Raw genomic sequence first — 15768 nt, 5'->3', positions numbered from 1 at the left:
GTGTCAGCAATACCCGGACCTCCCGCGTTTCTATTATATTAGTATATTACAAAACTGATCGGAAGAGGCTTCCATACACATTAGCCTTCGTGTGCCCAAACCTGGGGATTTCAGCATGTCCGATCCACCACACATCTAAAGTCTATTAAGTATTTGGCTGATGTTAAATTGACATATGTTAGGGGAGGATCGGGCATGTTTAATTTCAGCATGCCTGGTACCTCAGCCGCTTAATTTTCTCTCCCCTTTAAGTACACATTCACACCCGTATGTATGCCTGGTGCTGCGGCTCACCCTGACAGCCATGTATAGATTTCCATCCAAATCTGTTCAGTTTTGCGAACGAACAGCATTCATCCATTACAGGATTCAGTGTAATCCAATGCTGTGCTGCCACCTGCAGGCCAGCATTTGAATATACTCTGCTTTGAAGCCTTGTACAGGCTCAGGCCTATTACTAGTATGGGACGCCTTTCCTGATCTCAGCAGTGGCCGTGCTTGCACACTATAGGAAAAGGCGCCTATGCACCTTCCTGCACTGCAGTCCCAGCCCTCAGAGAGGCCGGCCCCTTTTCCTATATTGTGCAGGCATGGCCACTGCTGCTGGATTGCAGGGTGGTCGTAACCTCGTGATACAAGCAGTGTATAATGTGATGGAAAAATGAATCCAGCCAGCAAAGGAGGCAATATGGACAATCGCAATACATTAGTAGGTGCCATCTCTACATGATAAACGCCATCTGCTAAAGTGAGACAACCACTTTAGGTGCATCTTTTGGCGACACAGGGGGATATCAAGATTGGCATACAAATGTCAGTCTTGGTAAATGACCCCCTCCATCTTTTATCATAAAGCTGCTGAAGTCTGTGGGGACTTTTATTTATTAGTATTTTTTATATATATATACTAAATAAATAAAAATAAAAAAAAGTTGCAAATAGTGTCTCACTTTGGTTCTTCTATTTGAAGTGATCATGGGATTTGTAAGGGTATGGGTGAACATGTTGTAAACGCCGCTGAAAATCCGCAGCATTCACAGAGGCAGCAAGGTGGATGAAATTTTGGAAATCTCATGTTGCGTTTTTTACTGACTTGTGCTGCAAGTTTTCATGTCCGTTTATGGGGCAAGTTTTAACCGCAGCTTTCAAACTTTATAATACAATAAAAGACCCTCTCTGATCCCAGCAGCAAAAGGGCTGCCCATTTCAAAGACTGTTTTCAGACAGATTTCAGTAGCTGCAATTAGAGAAGCAATACAGCAGGGGTACTCAACAGGCGGACCGTGCCTGCTGTCCGGACCCCTGCATGTCCTGCATCCAGCTGTATGTGCGGCCTGACCACACACATACAGTTGAATACCATGCTGAACCCCAACAGCAGGCGCAATGAAAGGACGCCATCACGCCTGCTGTGTGAGAGGGGCACAAGCCCCAGGATGATGCACTACTGTGAGGGGGCACTAAGGGGACATATCTACTGTGAGGGGGCACTAAGGGGACAGATCTACTGTGAGGGGGCAATGAGGGGACATATCTACTGTGAGGGGGCACTAAGGGGACATATCTACTGTGAGGGGGCACTAAGGGGACATATCTACTGTGAGGGGGCACTAAGGGGACATATCTACTGCGAGGGGGCACTAAAGGGACAGATCTACTGCGAGGGGGCACTGAGGGGCCATATCTTCTGCGAGGGGGCACTAAGGGGACATATCTACTGCGAGGGGGCACTAAGGGGACATATCTACTGCGAGAGGACACTAAGGGGACATTTCTACTGTGAGGGGGCACTAAGGGGGCATATCTACTGCGAGGGGGCATATCTACTGTGAGGGGGCACTAAGGGGGCATATCTACTGTGAGGGGGCACTGAGGGGGCATATCTACTGTGAGGGGGCACTAAGGGGACATATCTACTGCGAGGGGGCACTAAGGGGACATATCTACTGTGAGGGGGCACTAAGGGGACATATCTACTGCGAGGGGGCACTAAGGGGACATTTCTACTATGAGGGGGCACTAAGGGGACAGATCTACTGTGAGGGGGCAATGAGGGGACATATCTACTGCGAGGGGGCACTAAGGGGGCATATCTACTGCGAGGGGGCACTGAGGGGGCATATCTACTGTGAGGGGGCACTAAGGGGGCATATCTACTGTGAGGGGGCACTAAGGGGACATATCTACTGTGAGGGGGCACTAAGGGGACATATCTACTGCGAGGGGGCACTAAGGGGACATTTCTACTATGAGGGGGCACTAAGGGGACAGATCTACTGTGAGGGGGCAATGAGGGGACATATCTACTGCGAGGGGGCACTAAGGGGACATATCTACTGTGAGGGGGCACTAAGGGGACATATCTACTGTGAGGGGGCACTAAGGGGACATATCTACTGTGAGGGGGCACTAAGGGGACATATCTACTGCGAGGGGGCACTAAAGGGACAGATCTACTGCGAGGGGGCACTGAGGGGACATATCTTCTGCGAGGGGGCACTAAGGGGACATATCTACTGCGAGAGGACACTAAGGGGACATTTCTACTGTGAGGGGGCACTAAGGGGGCATATCTACTGCGAGGGGGCATATCTACTGTGAGGGGGCACTAAGGGGGCATATCTACTGTGAGGGGGCACTGAGGGGGCATATCTACTGTGAGGGGGCACTAAGGGGACATATCTACTGTGAGGGGGCACTAAGGGGACATATCTACTGTGAGGGGGCACTAAGGGGACATATCTACTGCGAGGGGGCACTAAGGGGACATATCTACTGCGAGGGGGCACTAAAGGGACGTATCTACTGCGAGGGGGCACTAAGGGGACGTATCTACTGCGAGGGGGCACTAAGGGGACATATCTACTGTGAGGGGGCACTAAAGGGACAGATCTACTGCGAGGGGGCACTGAGGGGACATATCTTCTGCGAGGGGGCACTAAGGGGACATATCTACTGCGAGAGGACACTAAGGGGACATTTCTACTGTGAGGGGGCACTAAGGGGGCATATCTACTGCGAGGGGGCATATCTACTGTGAGGGGGCACTAAGGGGGCATATCTACTGTGAGGGGGCACTGAGGGGGCATATCTACTGTGAGGGGGCACTAAAGGGACATATCTATTGCGAGGGGGCACTAAAGGGACATATCTACTGCGAGGGGGCACTAAGGGGACATATCTACTGCGAGGGGGCACTAAGGGGACATATCTACTGTGAGGGGGCACTAAGGGGACATGTCTACTGCGAGGGGGCACTAAGGGGACATATCTACTGTGAGGGGGCACTAAGGGGACATATCTATTGCGAGGGGGCACTAAAGGGACATATCTATTGCGAGGGGGCACTAAAGGGACATATCTACTGCGAGGGGGCACTAAGGGGACATATCTACTGCGAGGGGGCACTAAGGGGACATATCTACTGCGAGGGGGCACTAAGGGGACATGTCTACTGCGAGGGGGCACTAAGGGGACATATCTACTGCGAGGGGGCACTAAGGGGACATATCTACTGCGAGGGGGCACTAAGGGGACATATCTACTGCGAGGGGGCACTAAGGGGACATATCTACTGCGAGGGGGCACTAAGGGGACATATCTACTGCGAGGGGGCACTAAGGGGACATATCTACTGCGAGGGGGCACTAAGGGGACATATCTACTGCGAGGGGGCACTAAGGGGACATATCTACTGCGAGGGGGCACTAAGGGGACATATCTACTGCGAGGGGGCACTAAGGGGACATATCTACTGCGAGGGGGCACTAAGGGGACATATCTACTGCGAGGGGGCACTAAGGGGACATATCTACTGTGAGGCGGCACTAAAGGGACATATCTACTGTAAAGTGTAGCCACTTAAAGGGGTTGTCTCTCACTTCAGCAAATGGCATTTATCATGTAAAAAGAGTTGATACAACTTACTAATGTATTGTGATTGTCCATATTGCCTCCTTTGCTGGCTGGATTTATTTTTCCATCACATCATACACTGCTTGTTTCCATGGTTACAGACCACCCTGCAATCCATCAGTGGTGGTCATGCTTGCACAGTATAGGAAAAAGGGTCAGCCTATCTGGTGGCCGGCACCATGGGAGCACACATAGGCTAGTGCTTTTTCCTATATTGTGCAAGCCACGACCACCAATGATGGATTGCGGGGTGGTCTGTAACCATGGAAACGAGCAGTGTATAATGTGATGGAAAAATGAATCCAGCCAGCAAAGGAAGCAATATGGAGAATCACAATACATTAGTAAGTGCCTTGTATTGACTCTTTCTACATGATAAATGCCACTTACTGAAGCGAGACAAACCCTTTAAGAGAACTTCATACTGTGGGGGGCATTTAGGAGGGCATCACTGTGTGTGTGGACACTTAAGGGGCATTACTGTGTGGGTACATTTGTGTTGAGGGGTCATTTAAGGGGTCATCACTGTGTGGGGTACACGACATCCTACTATATGGGGGTACTAAAGGGACATTTTATTGTGTTTGGGGACTGAATGGGATTCGAGGCTTGGCTTGTTGTAAAAAAATAAAATACAAATGTTCTCAGTGTGTGCGCGTCACCGGTATAGTCGTCCTTGCATTTTATTGTGGCTCAGACCTTGACCTCATGGCGGACTCTGGTAAATGGACCTTTACAAAAAGTGCTCGAGTACCCCTGCAATACAGTATAAAGTCAGATATCCTGGTGATTGACCTTGCCTCTGAGGGGTACTGGTAAGTCTCCAATTTCAGCACTTTTAACCCTTACAGATCGCCTGATTGTTGGGAGTTTATTTACAGGACAGCCATTATTATGTACTAGTCCAGTGGGTGTGCGATCCTGCAACTCCACATCTTCAGTTTTCAGTTTCAATTCCAAGTGCAGCTCCCGACATTTGACTCGAATTATGAAAGAGTCGTCCAGGTGAAAGGATTCCACGTAACACGGTGTAAAATAGGTCACGCGTCTTAATCAAGCAGAACAGATTTCTTTGCGCTAGTCAATTATGTACCATACTGCACTTTTGCCTCAAACATATTTTCCAAATAAAGCACAGTAGTTAAAAATCCTGCTCCCAGGCGCTGACATCTGTCAGACGTTGGATCCCGCTTTTTGTATCGGTGAATTGGTTTGTATAGTCCCGGGAGGGACTCGGCTGTGCCGAGGGCTCGGTCATTAGGATTATATAAACCCAGCTGATTGATATTTTGATTGTAGCTCAAGTCATTTTAATTAACATATGGAACGGCTCCTTTGTCTTATTTTTATAAAGATTCAGTGTTTTCCTTGCAATAGTCAGGGCAAGTCAGAAGGATTGTATACGTTTCCACGAATTCTCTTAGGGGCCGTTCACTTTACATTTTTTGCAGGCAGTTTGGCTTAGATTATGTTCATGCGGCCGTAGTTTATTTCCACGACTAAACCATGGAACAACGTGTCCTTTTTGTGCAGCCTTCCATTGAAAACCGTGGGAGCCACTTTCTGCACAGCGTCCAGTGGCTTTTTGGTGTGGAATTCTAGTTGTGTAATGGCTCTTTAAGGAGCCGTTCACATAAGTAAATATAGTCATCCCATGTAATGTCCCGAGTAGTATAATGTCCCCCCATAGTGTCCCTAGTTAGTATAATGCCCCATATAGTGCCCCCAGTAGCTATAATGGCACCTCTGTAGTGCCCCCAGTAGGTATTATGTCTCACCTATAGTTACTCTTGCAGTGGCCCCAGTATTTTTAGTACCGCCCTGTACTGTTTGCCCCAAAAGTGACGAAGAAAAAAACAAAACAAAAAACCTCTAAATAAGGATAAGGATCTTCATTTTTTTATTTTTTTAACTCCACAATGGACCTCTTACTTAGTATTCTGTATTAAGAATGCGATTATTTTCCATTATAACCATGTTATAATGGAAAATAATAAAATATACAGAACACCAATCCCGAACTTCAGTGAAGAAGTCCGGGTTCGGGTCTGGGTACCACAGTCGGTTTTTTATCACGCGCGTGCAAAACACATTGCACCCACGCGATAAAAACTGAACATCGGAACGCAATCGCAGTCAAAACTGACTGCAGTTGTGTACCTACTCGCACGATTTTCCCTGATCACAGACGCAACGCATCCGACACGCTCCTCTGCAAGGGGCCTTAAAGGGGTTGTCCGGGTTCAGAGCTGAACCCGGACATACCCCAATTTTCACCTAGGCAGCCCCCCTGACTTGAGCATCGGAGCAGTCCATGCTCCGATGCTCTCCCTTGCCCTGCGCTAAATCGCACAGGGCAAAGGCATTTTCTGGAGTTCTGGTGACGAACCGGGCTCTCCATAGGGCTGCCAGGCGGAGGCTTCCGTCTAGCAGTGAGCCCGGTGACGTCACCGGCACTGATAGGCGGGCTTTAACGGCTAGGGCAGTGCTAAAGCCCGCCCATCCGAGCCGGTGACGTCACCGAACACACTGCTGAGCGGAAGCCTCCGCCCGGCAGTGTGTAGTTAGTGTTATTGTAAAGAAAAGAGCCCTTGCCCTGCACGATCCAGCGCAGGGCAAGCTGATCTCAAGTGAAGGCGGCAACTACGCTTCAAATGAAGGTTAATGTAGTTTTGTTAAATATAACCACAGTAGGATATTTGGGGTCATTTATTAAGACCGGCGTTTCAGACGCTGGTCTCAATACCCCTTGTACTGGCGCATGATGCGCCTAAGTTATGTAGAGTCACCGGCCTCTACATAGCTTAGGAGCATCCACCGCTGGCCGAAATGTACGCCAGCGCATTTGCTGGCGTAGATTGAGATTATTTTCTACACCTAAAACAGGCGAAGAAAATGATACTTACACCCCCTTCCGCACTCATGTCATGCCCCCATTTTTAGACCTGACGTGAGTGGGGAAAAGTCGCAGTTTCAGCTGCCTATCCCCTTTGCGACCGAATCGGCGACAGATATATGCCAAAAATTGGCGTATATCTAATAAGAAATGACCCCCTTCTTCTTGCAAGTTATACAAAGAATAGAGAATTTACATCACCAATCCGCAATAAATCAGAATCCCTGGGATGCTCATTAGCGATGATCTGGCTATGTAATACTGCCGCTGATTACGTTCATCTGGCAATCAAGATTTTTAATCATGCTAAAAAAATAATCATTTGCCAGCCGCAGATTGTGCTGTCTAATCACGATCTGCTGCCGGAAAACACCGGTTCAGTACGGGAATGAGTGATGGCATTACCGATACCTCCTCCCCATACTGTGGAGGAGATTGCTGCATGTAAAAGCAGTGGTCTCCTGCACTATAGAGCAGGAGATTGCCAGGAAGGAATGCTTCCTTCCCAACAATCGCTTGCAAAATCTTTTGATATAATAGAGCCCTTAAGTCCCTATTACACTGACAGATCAGCCAGGGGATTGTTGGGAGGTTAGCTTTCACTTCCGTCAATCGCCTGCTCGCTGGAGGAGGAGACAACTGCTATTACATATAGCAATCTCCTCTTCAATATAGTGACGAGCGATCGTTAATGCCATCGCTCATCCCTATACTCATCATTGTTTGCTTGCAGCAAAGCGCATATTACACGGGGCAATCCGCCGCCGGCAAACCAGGATTTTTAAACATCTAAAGATCCCGATGAACGAGCAATCGGGTAATCGGCGGCAGTATTGCACTGCCAGATGACTGCTAACGGGCATTACTACAAATAGGGTCTTAACTCTCTTGCGCAAACATTTCCAAACAAGTTCTTATGCATTTACAGGTCTGTGTTCATTCTATCAGATAAAATGGACAAAGTCTTGCACAAACATTTCAGACACGTCTTCAGTTCATTCATAGGTCAGAATGGTTTTATCAGACACAAAGAAGTCCAAATGATCAGAGACGCCATCTTCACAGCTCGATCGTGGACTGGTGGGCTGTGGTTTCCTAGAAGGCAGCAGAGATGGCAGACTGATTTCAGCCTGCACATAGATGCTTGCCATGGGGCCGACCTAAATCTTGGACAGAATTAACAATTCTTTAATGGTTCACTCAATGCACTAAGCTTCTTTGAGGAAGGATTGTAAATAGGTACCGTACTGTCTCAATGGATGAGAATGGAGGGGCTTGGGAGGAAGGGTAGAGAAAAAGCGTATATTTGGAAGTGTAAACTTGAGCTACAGCATTGAGAAGCAGGTAAATATGCAAGGGCATGCATGCAGTGTGAATACTTTTCCATAATAAGGAGGTGGGGGTTTGTGGAGGTGTTGGTGTGGCCAAGAGTTGCTAGGGGTGTCAGAAAGGGTGACAAATCTAATCTGAAATCCTTCCCAAGTTTAAAGCTAGTGCTGTTTCTGTTATACAAAATTATCCCTTACAGGGGTTGTCTCATGAAGAGAAGGTCTGTCTTCAGAAACCCCTTGTGTTCATCCATTCACACGTCCATTGTTCTGGATCCACATCCTATTCGAATGGGTGTGGACCCATTAATTTTGACGGGCCGCAAAAGATCTTTTCCGCATCCGTAGTTCTATTCCGTCGCCCGCAAAAAAAGATAGAGAATGTCGGCCAAGAATAGGCATTTCTATCATAGGGATGGCCATGTGTGGTCCGCAAAATGCAGAACGCACACAGCCTTTATCTGTGTTTTTGCTTATCCGCAAAACGCTTACCGACGTGAGAATTGATCCTTATTGTCTGGGAAAGCTACGGCTGATCATACATCCTTCCTGCCGCAGCCACTACAGTACAGGTTGGTCATTCAAATGAAATTATTTGGCATCTCGTTTGCTGCTCACCCTACCCCTCCCATTTTTTAACAAAAGGGTCAAAGATACATCTAAACCTTGTGTAATAAGAAATGTCCTCTCCCTGTCGCTATCAGCTAGACCTCACAACAGCAGCTAATCAAGATCCATCTTTTGTTTTTCTAGTACCCATAAATAAATGAAAGAAGAGGACCTGTTGTCTCTCCTGACGTCTGTTTTCGTGACTGCTTGCATCCCACTTGTAATAGCAATTCTCTCTTCTGATGTGCCGCTGTTTTATTATTCCTTCTAGAAGCTATGAATTCATTAATAACTGGTCCTGATGGGCATTACCAGTTGGGGCTGAGCCCCTGCACAGTTTACCACTGGCAGCACGGATAATGTCAGACTTTGCAGGGACACACACCCAGTTGGTAACACCCATCTGGAGCTTCACTGCAAACAAACTGTCAACAATGTCAGGAGACATTGCTCACTCTGTGGTCAGAGGTCACTATGATAACAAAGGCAGGAAGTGTTTTCATAAGGACACTGAAGATGAACGAAAATGATCTATTTGTGGCTTTATTATTGATCTGGCAGTATGTAATGTGTAGCCACAAAGAAGCGAGTGACTCGGCAGTCTGTGGTATAGCGTCTGCACAGTCTAGTTCTGGTCTTGTGAAATGATCTTGCATTTCTTTGCTGGAACCAAGTGGCGGACCCCCAGATTTTCCTGGATACCCGATTAATATAATCTATCTATCATATAGTTTAGGATAGTCCAGAAGTTAGGTGATAAACTTTCTTCTGGGATTTCTAGTTGCAGGTTAGTTTTGCTTATATACAGACGTGGACAAAATTGTTGGTACCCTTTGGTCAATGAAAGAAAAAGTCACAATGGTCACAGAAATAACTTTAATCTGACAAAAGTAATAATAAATTAAAATTCTATAAATGTTAACCAATGAAAGTCAGACATTGTTTTTCAACCATGCTTCAACAGAATTATGTAAAAAAATAAACTCATGAAACAGGCATGGACAAAAATGATGGTACCCCTAACTTAATATTTTGTTGCGCAACCTTTTGAGGCAATCACTGCAATCAAACGCTTCCTGTAACTGTCAATGAGACATCTGCACCTCTCAGCAGGTATTTTGGCCCACTCCTCATGAGCAAACTGCTCCAGTTGTGTCCGGTTTGAAGGGTGCCTTTTCCAGACTGCATGTTTCAGCTCCTTCCAAAGATGCTCAATAGGATTGAGGTCAGGGCTCATAGAAGGCCACTTTAGAATAGTCCAATTTTTTCCTCTTAGCCATTCTTGGGTGTTTTTAGCGGTGTGTTTTGGGTCATTGTCCTGTTGCAAGACCCATGACCTGCGACTGAGACCAAGCTTTCTGACACTGGCTAGTACATTTCTCTCTAGAATTCCTTGATAGTCTTGAGATTTCATTGTACCCTGCACAGATTCAAGACACCCTGTGCCAGACGCAGCAAAGCAGCCCCAGAACATAACAGAGCCTCCTCCATGTTTCACAGTAGGGACAGTGTTCTTTTCTTGATATGCTTCATTTTTTCGTCTGTGAACATACAGCTGATGTGCCTTGGCAAAAACTTCGATTTTTGTCTTATCTGTCCACAGGACATTCTCCCAGAAGCTTTGTGGCTTGTCAACATGTAGTTTGGCATATTCCAGTCTTGCTTTTTTATGATTCGTTTTCAACAATGGTGTCCTCCTTGGTCGTCTCCCATGTAGTCCACTTTGGCTCAAACAACGACGGATGGTGCGATCTGACACTGATGTTCCTTGAGCATGAAGTTCACCTTGAATCTCTTTAGAAGTCTTTCTAGGCTCTTTTGTTACCATTCGGATTATCCGTCTCTTAGATTTGTCATCAATTTTCCTCCTGCGGCCACGTCCAGGGAGGTTGGCTACAGTCCCATGGATCTTAAACTTATGAATAATATGTGCAACTGTACTCACAGGAACATCTAGTTGCTTGGAGATGGTCTTATAGCCTTTACCTTTAACATGCTTGTCTATAATTTTCTTTCTGATCTCTTGAGACAGCTCTTTCCTTTGCTTCCTCTGGTCCATGTCGAGTGTGGTACACACCATATCACCAAACAACACAGTGATTACCTGGAGCCAAATATATAGGCCCAATGGCTGATTACAAGGTTGTAGACACCTGTGATGCTAATTAGTGGACACACCTTGAATTAACATGTCCCTTTGGTCACATTATGTTCTGTGTTTTCTAGGGGTACCATCATTTTTGTCCATGCCTGTTTCATGAGTTTATTTTTTTACATAATTCTGTTGAAGCATGGTTGAAAAACAATGTCTGACTTTCATTGGTTAACATTTATAGAATTTTAATTTATTATTACTTTTGTCAGATTAAAGTTATTTCTGTGACCATTGTGACTTTTTCTTTCATTGACCAAAGGGTACCAACAATTTTGTCCACGTCTGTATGACCGCTAATCCAGCGCCTGTACGGCATCATACACCTCCAGTCAGTCATGTAATAGAGCGTATAGACACCAGAGGCTTGTTGCTTGGCCGTCTTGGATTTTCCATGTGTGTAGCTTCTGGTCCACTGCTTTCTAATACAGCTGAACATCACACCCCTGAATAAGCGCTCATCGCCTGCATTGCATTTCTCCCTCTGCCGTCGCGAGCTGACAGGCGCTCTTCTATTAACGCTGTGTACACGTCTAAAGTAACCACTCCTTCGGCGTGTAATTCAGATTGATAGCCCACTGACTGAAAATGCGAGGAAGTTGTGTCAAAATCACTTAAAATGCCGCTCAGCATCTGATATGGCAGAATAATAGCTTTGATTCCAATCTTGCGTGCGTCGGCCGGGGGGAGAGGACTTGAGCGTAACGTCCCTTCAAATTCTGTGAAAAGCCTGTTAGCTTCTAGGGGACCCAAATTACATGCATACTGAATGATTTCTGCGCCGGATTCAGATGTACTTTGCAGTTTTGTCTTAACCTTTTGTAACAGATTTTGATTGATGATTATAGCAATCAGACATGACTTGAAACAGCGGCTAATGCATTTTACCAGGAGTGATGGGAAGGGAAAAAAAATACAGTAAATGTGTTTATTAGGCTCGGCTTTAATGCAGCCACCTAAACGTGCAAAACGCAGCTTTTGTTTGCCTCATGATGAAGATGAATGTTCTTCCTTATCTCCCCCATAAAACACGGATTTGCTATAAATTGCCTATGTCACTGTTCATAATGCTTTTAATAAGTAAACCAATATCTTGGTGTCCACTTGAAATACACTCGGCAGTAAAGGCTCAGGAAACGGATCATCTTTTCTGCCTCGCCAGAAAATGTATTGATTTCTTTCTTCTCTTTTTTTTTTTAATGTCCCCTGTTTTTGTTTTGTTTTTGGTAATTTTCTAAAAAAATCTAATTAACAAAGCAGCTTGAAATGCATGGCTTTAAATTTAGTTTTGTGGTTGCTGTGGATACACAACCAATTGGTTACAGTCCACTGTCCAGTAACCGTTTCCTAGCAACCAGACTGTATCGGTTCATTTTCACCTTCAGTGCTGTGCTGAACTGATGGCAAAGGAAGCTCAACAAGGCTTGACTCAAACCAGGCTTTCCCTAGCTCACAGTAATCAGATTTTTCTGAGAATCCTCAGGATAGGTCATCCGTATCAGATCGGTGGTGGTCCCCAATCCCGGCGCCCCTTCCAATCAGCTGTTTGAAAAGGCCATGGCTTGCTAGTAAATGTTGTGGCCTCTTCTTAGGCAGGTGACATCACATTCATAACCACGTGGGCTATGTGCTATTCAGTCCCATTCAAGTCAATGAGCCTGGCCTGCAATACCAAGCACAGCCACCATACAATGTACGGCGCTATGCCTGGTATGCTGTCAGGAGGCAGCATCTGTCAATGGAGAGCCGCAACCTCTTCAAACAGCTGATTGGCTGGAGACCCCAACCAATCAAATATTGATGAGCTATTCTGGGATTAGGTCCTCAGTACTGTACTTCTGGAAAATCCCTTTAAATATAAAGTAAAGATTCCTTTTATAATCTGACTTTATTCCCTGTAATCTGATGATTATAAGTTTTAATCCCGTGAAGCAGCGCCCCCTCTCGTCCGTGGCTGGTGTCTATTGCTGCTCACTTGAATTCTGCCGTATAAAGCATGGTTAAGGACAAGAGGGGTGCTTTTTCTGAAAAAAAAGTGGATCCTTTTTCTAAGGGCTCATGCACCCAAACGTATTTTCTTTCCGTGTCCGCTCCAGGTTTTTTTTTGGCAGACAGTATGCGGAACCATTCATTTCAATGGGTCCGCAAATAACCTGAAGTTAATCTGTGTGCGTTCTGTTTCCGTATGTCCTATTATTGTCCGCATTACGGACAAGGATAGTACCGTTCTATTAGGGGCCAACTGTTCCTTTCCGCAAAATATGGAATGCACACGGACGTCATCCGTATTTTTTGCGGCCCGCAAAATTCATATGGTCGTGTGCATGAGCCCTAATGCCCCAATCGGTGTTATCACAGGGGCTACCGGTCAGTGGCCTTTTTGTAGTCCAGCGGGTATCGGAGCTTTTTGTGAGTTGCAGTTACACACGTTTGAGAACATTGCTCTATAGGTTCTTTGGATTCCAGATGTTATTGTCCAGTTTACTTATCAGTATAACATTCTGAGTAGTTTATATAACCTTTTTATTCTATTTTTCTCCAATTAGGGAAATTTTGTTGCCTCCATGACGGCTATTTTAAGGCAAATGGAAGATTACCACTATGGTCACCTTATAAAGACCCTTGGAAAGATGAGGACGGATGTTGTGGTGAGTTTCTTTTTTGCAGTGTAAAGTTACTTTATTTAGGGAGGGCATAACTGGCAGTGTATAGAGGATAAGTGACAATTCATCTTGGCTTGGTATTCCTATAGTGTTGTTAGTCCTTATTGTATAGATTTAGGGACCAAACATTAAAGGGGGTTTCCAAGACTTTTTTATTCTGATGATCTATCCTCTGGCTATGTCATCAGTATATGATCGGTGGGGGTCCGACACCCGGGACACCCACTGATCAGCTGTTTAAGAAGGCACCAGCGCTCACAGTAGTGCCGCGACCTTATCTCAACCAAGCACAGCGCCATACATTGTATAGTGGCTGTGCTTGGTATCGCAGCTCAGCCCCATTCACTTCAGTGGGTCTGAGCTGCGCCGAGGCCATGCGAGAAGGCTGCGGCACTGGGGTCGGTAGGGGTCTTGTGTGTCGGACTCCCACCGATCAGATACTGATGACCTATCCTATGGTAAAATATGTCGGAAAACCCCTTTAAACAACATTAGGCTACATTTACGGCTTCATAAAGAACGCTCTGCCAGATGTGTCACACAACAGAGAACACTGCTCCCGGTGGACCCAATGAACTTATAATGGGGTCAGTCTGTTTCACCTAAAAAATAGCGCTGCATGCAGCATTATATCACCAATCAAATATGACCTAATCTATGATGGAGGCTCCGAAAGTGTTCTTATAGTATACATCTATGAAAAGTTTCCATTGATTTACATGATGATTATACGTATGTTGATGAGCGCCACTAGGTATTTCTTCCTCCATGGACTCTACTTGTGCTGCCATTACCATTCCCTACACAGGCAGACGCCGTCCAGTAAATGCAGACTATCGGGGCGCACATTATTGACAGGATGCATATTCTTATTGATTTGTCTGTATTGATGAGGATGGTTCTTGAAGTCGGTTGCTGGATGTCCGGTTTCTCTAACCCCCAGCAATGAGCTGTATTACTGGTGTGAGCTCTGCAGGGGGAAGGTAGCATTATGTGATGGACATACGTAGGAATAAATGGATGCCCATGTAATGCATGGATAGACCGGGTCCGCCAAAGCTTTCTGGCTCATCCTTTATTTTGCTTGATATTCATTTTATTTTTCTTTTAGGACTTTCTTATGGAAACCTTCATCATGTTTAAAAACCTGATTGGCAAGAACGTCTATCCTTCCGACTGGGTTATAATGAACATGATGCAAAACAAGTGAGTACGGGCTGCCGTCATATTGTGCTGCGAGAGCCTACATACATCATGGAGAGCAAATCTACCATCACATCCATGTAAAATATGGCTTTCCATGTCTGTAAATCATCTGTAATATGTTTGTAATAGAATGTTATCGTTTAAAGGGAACCTGTCATCAACTCTATGCTGCCCATACTAAAGGCAGAATAAAGTAGAGACAGGTGAGTTGATGTCAAAGGTCGGTCATTTATAAGTTAAAAGTAAGTGATTGCCGAGAACCAACATCACAATCATTGCAGACTGGGCCTGGAAAAGAGTCACATCCACCTGAGAAGAGTCCTGGTTATTCCTGAATTCTTGCCCACCTGCTGGTGAACTGCCAATCATCAGCAGATGGTCGGGGAGAGCAGGAGATTATAATAACCAGGACTCTTCTCAGGTAGAGTTGACTCTTTTCAAGGCCTGGGCTGCAATGATTATGATGCTGGTTTTCTGCAACCACTTACTTTTAGCTCATAAGTGACACACCGCTGAGATCCACATTTCTGTCACTATTTTATGCTGCCCTTAGTGAGCTGCCCTTAGTGAGGTCAGCATGAAGTTGATGACAGGTTCCCTTTAAAGATTGTTGCTTGCTGTCAGTGAACATAAACATTCTTGATTACATTGAGGCTTAAACCCTGGCTTGTCCTTGTGCATGGAGAGCTTATCACAAGCCCCCGCTGTTATAACAGAGATCGTAAAAACTCTAAAGATTTGATAAAATATATTCGAAAGTTGCATAACTTTCCACGGTACAGTAAATAGGGCAAGTGAAGCGAGCGGATTGTAAATTATTTTGGAAACTCCAGCATCTTTCCATTATGTAGTTGTTACTCCTCTTTAGATTTTATTTCCAGCATGAGAATAATTTCCACCCACCTGTCACAGGGAAGTACAGCTGCTTGCTTTCCTGTTCCAGCACAGTGTAACCCCTAATGAGTTTAGTAGCTTAGCCTCCCTGATAGGCTCTGTACT

At 45.6% G+C, this 15768-nt stretch overlaps 1 protein-coding gene across 1 annotated transcript in view; it reads left to right on the top strand.

Annotated features, from left to right (window-relative positions):
- Positions 1 to 15768, top strand: part of DOCK1 (dedicator of cytokinesis 1) — a 388933-nt gene that overhangs the window by 230315 nt on the left and 142850 nt on the right. Inside the window, exons 28-29 of the mRNA XM_044296110.1 lie at positions 13447 to 13548; positions 14675 to 14769. Of these exons, the coding sequence (XP_044152045.1) occupies positions 13447 to 13548; positions 14675 to 14769 (197 nt within the window). The remainder of the gene's footprint in view (positions 1 to 13446; positions 13549 to 14674; positions 14770 to 15768) is intronic.

The sequence above is a fragment of the Bufo gargarizans genome, chromosome 6 (genome assembly GCF_014858855.1).
Source record: "Bufo gargarizans isolate SCDJY-AF-19 chromosome 6, ASM1485885v1, whole genome shotgun sequence".
In the NCBI taxonomy this organism is placed as follows: Eukaryota; Metazoa; Chordata; class Amphibia; order Anura; family Bufonidae; genus Bufo; species Bufo gargarizans.
This window is presented reverse-complemented; position numbering and strand designations above follow the sequence as displayed.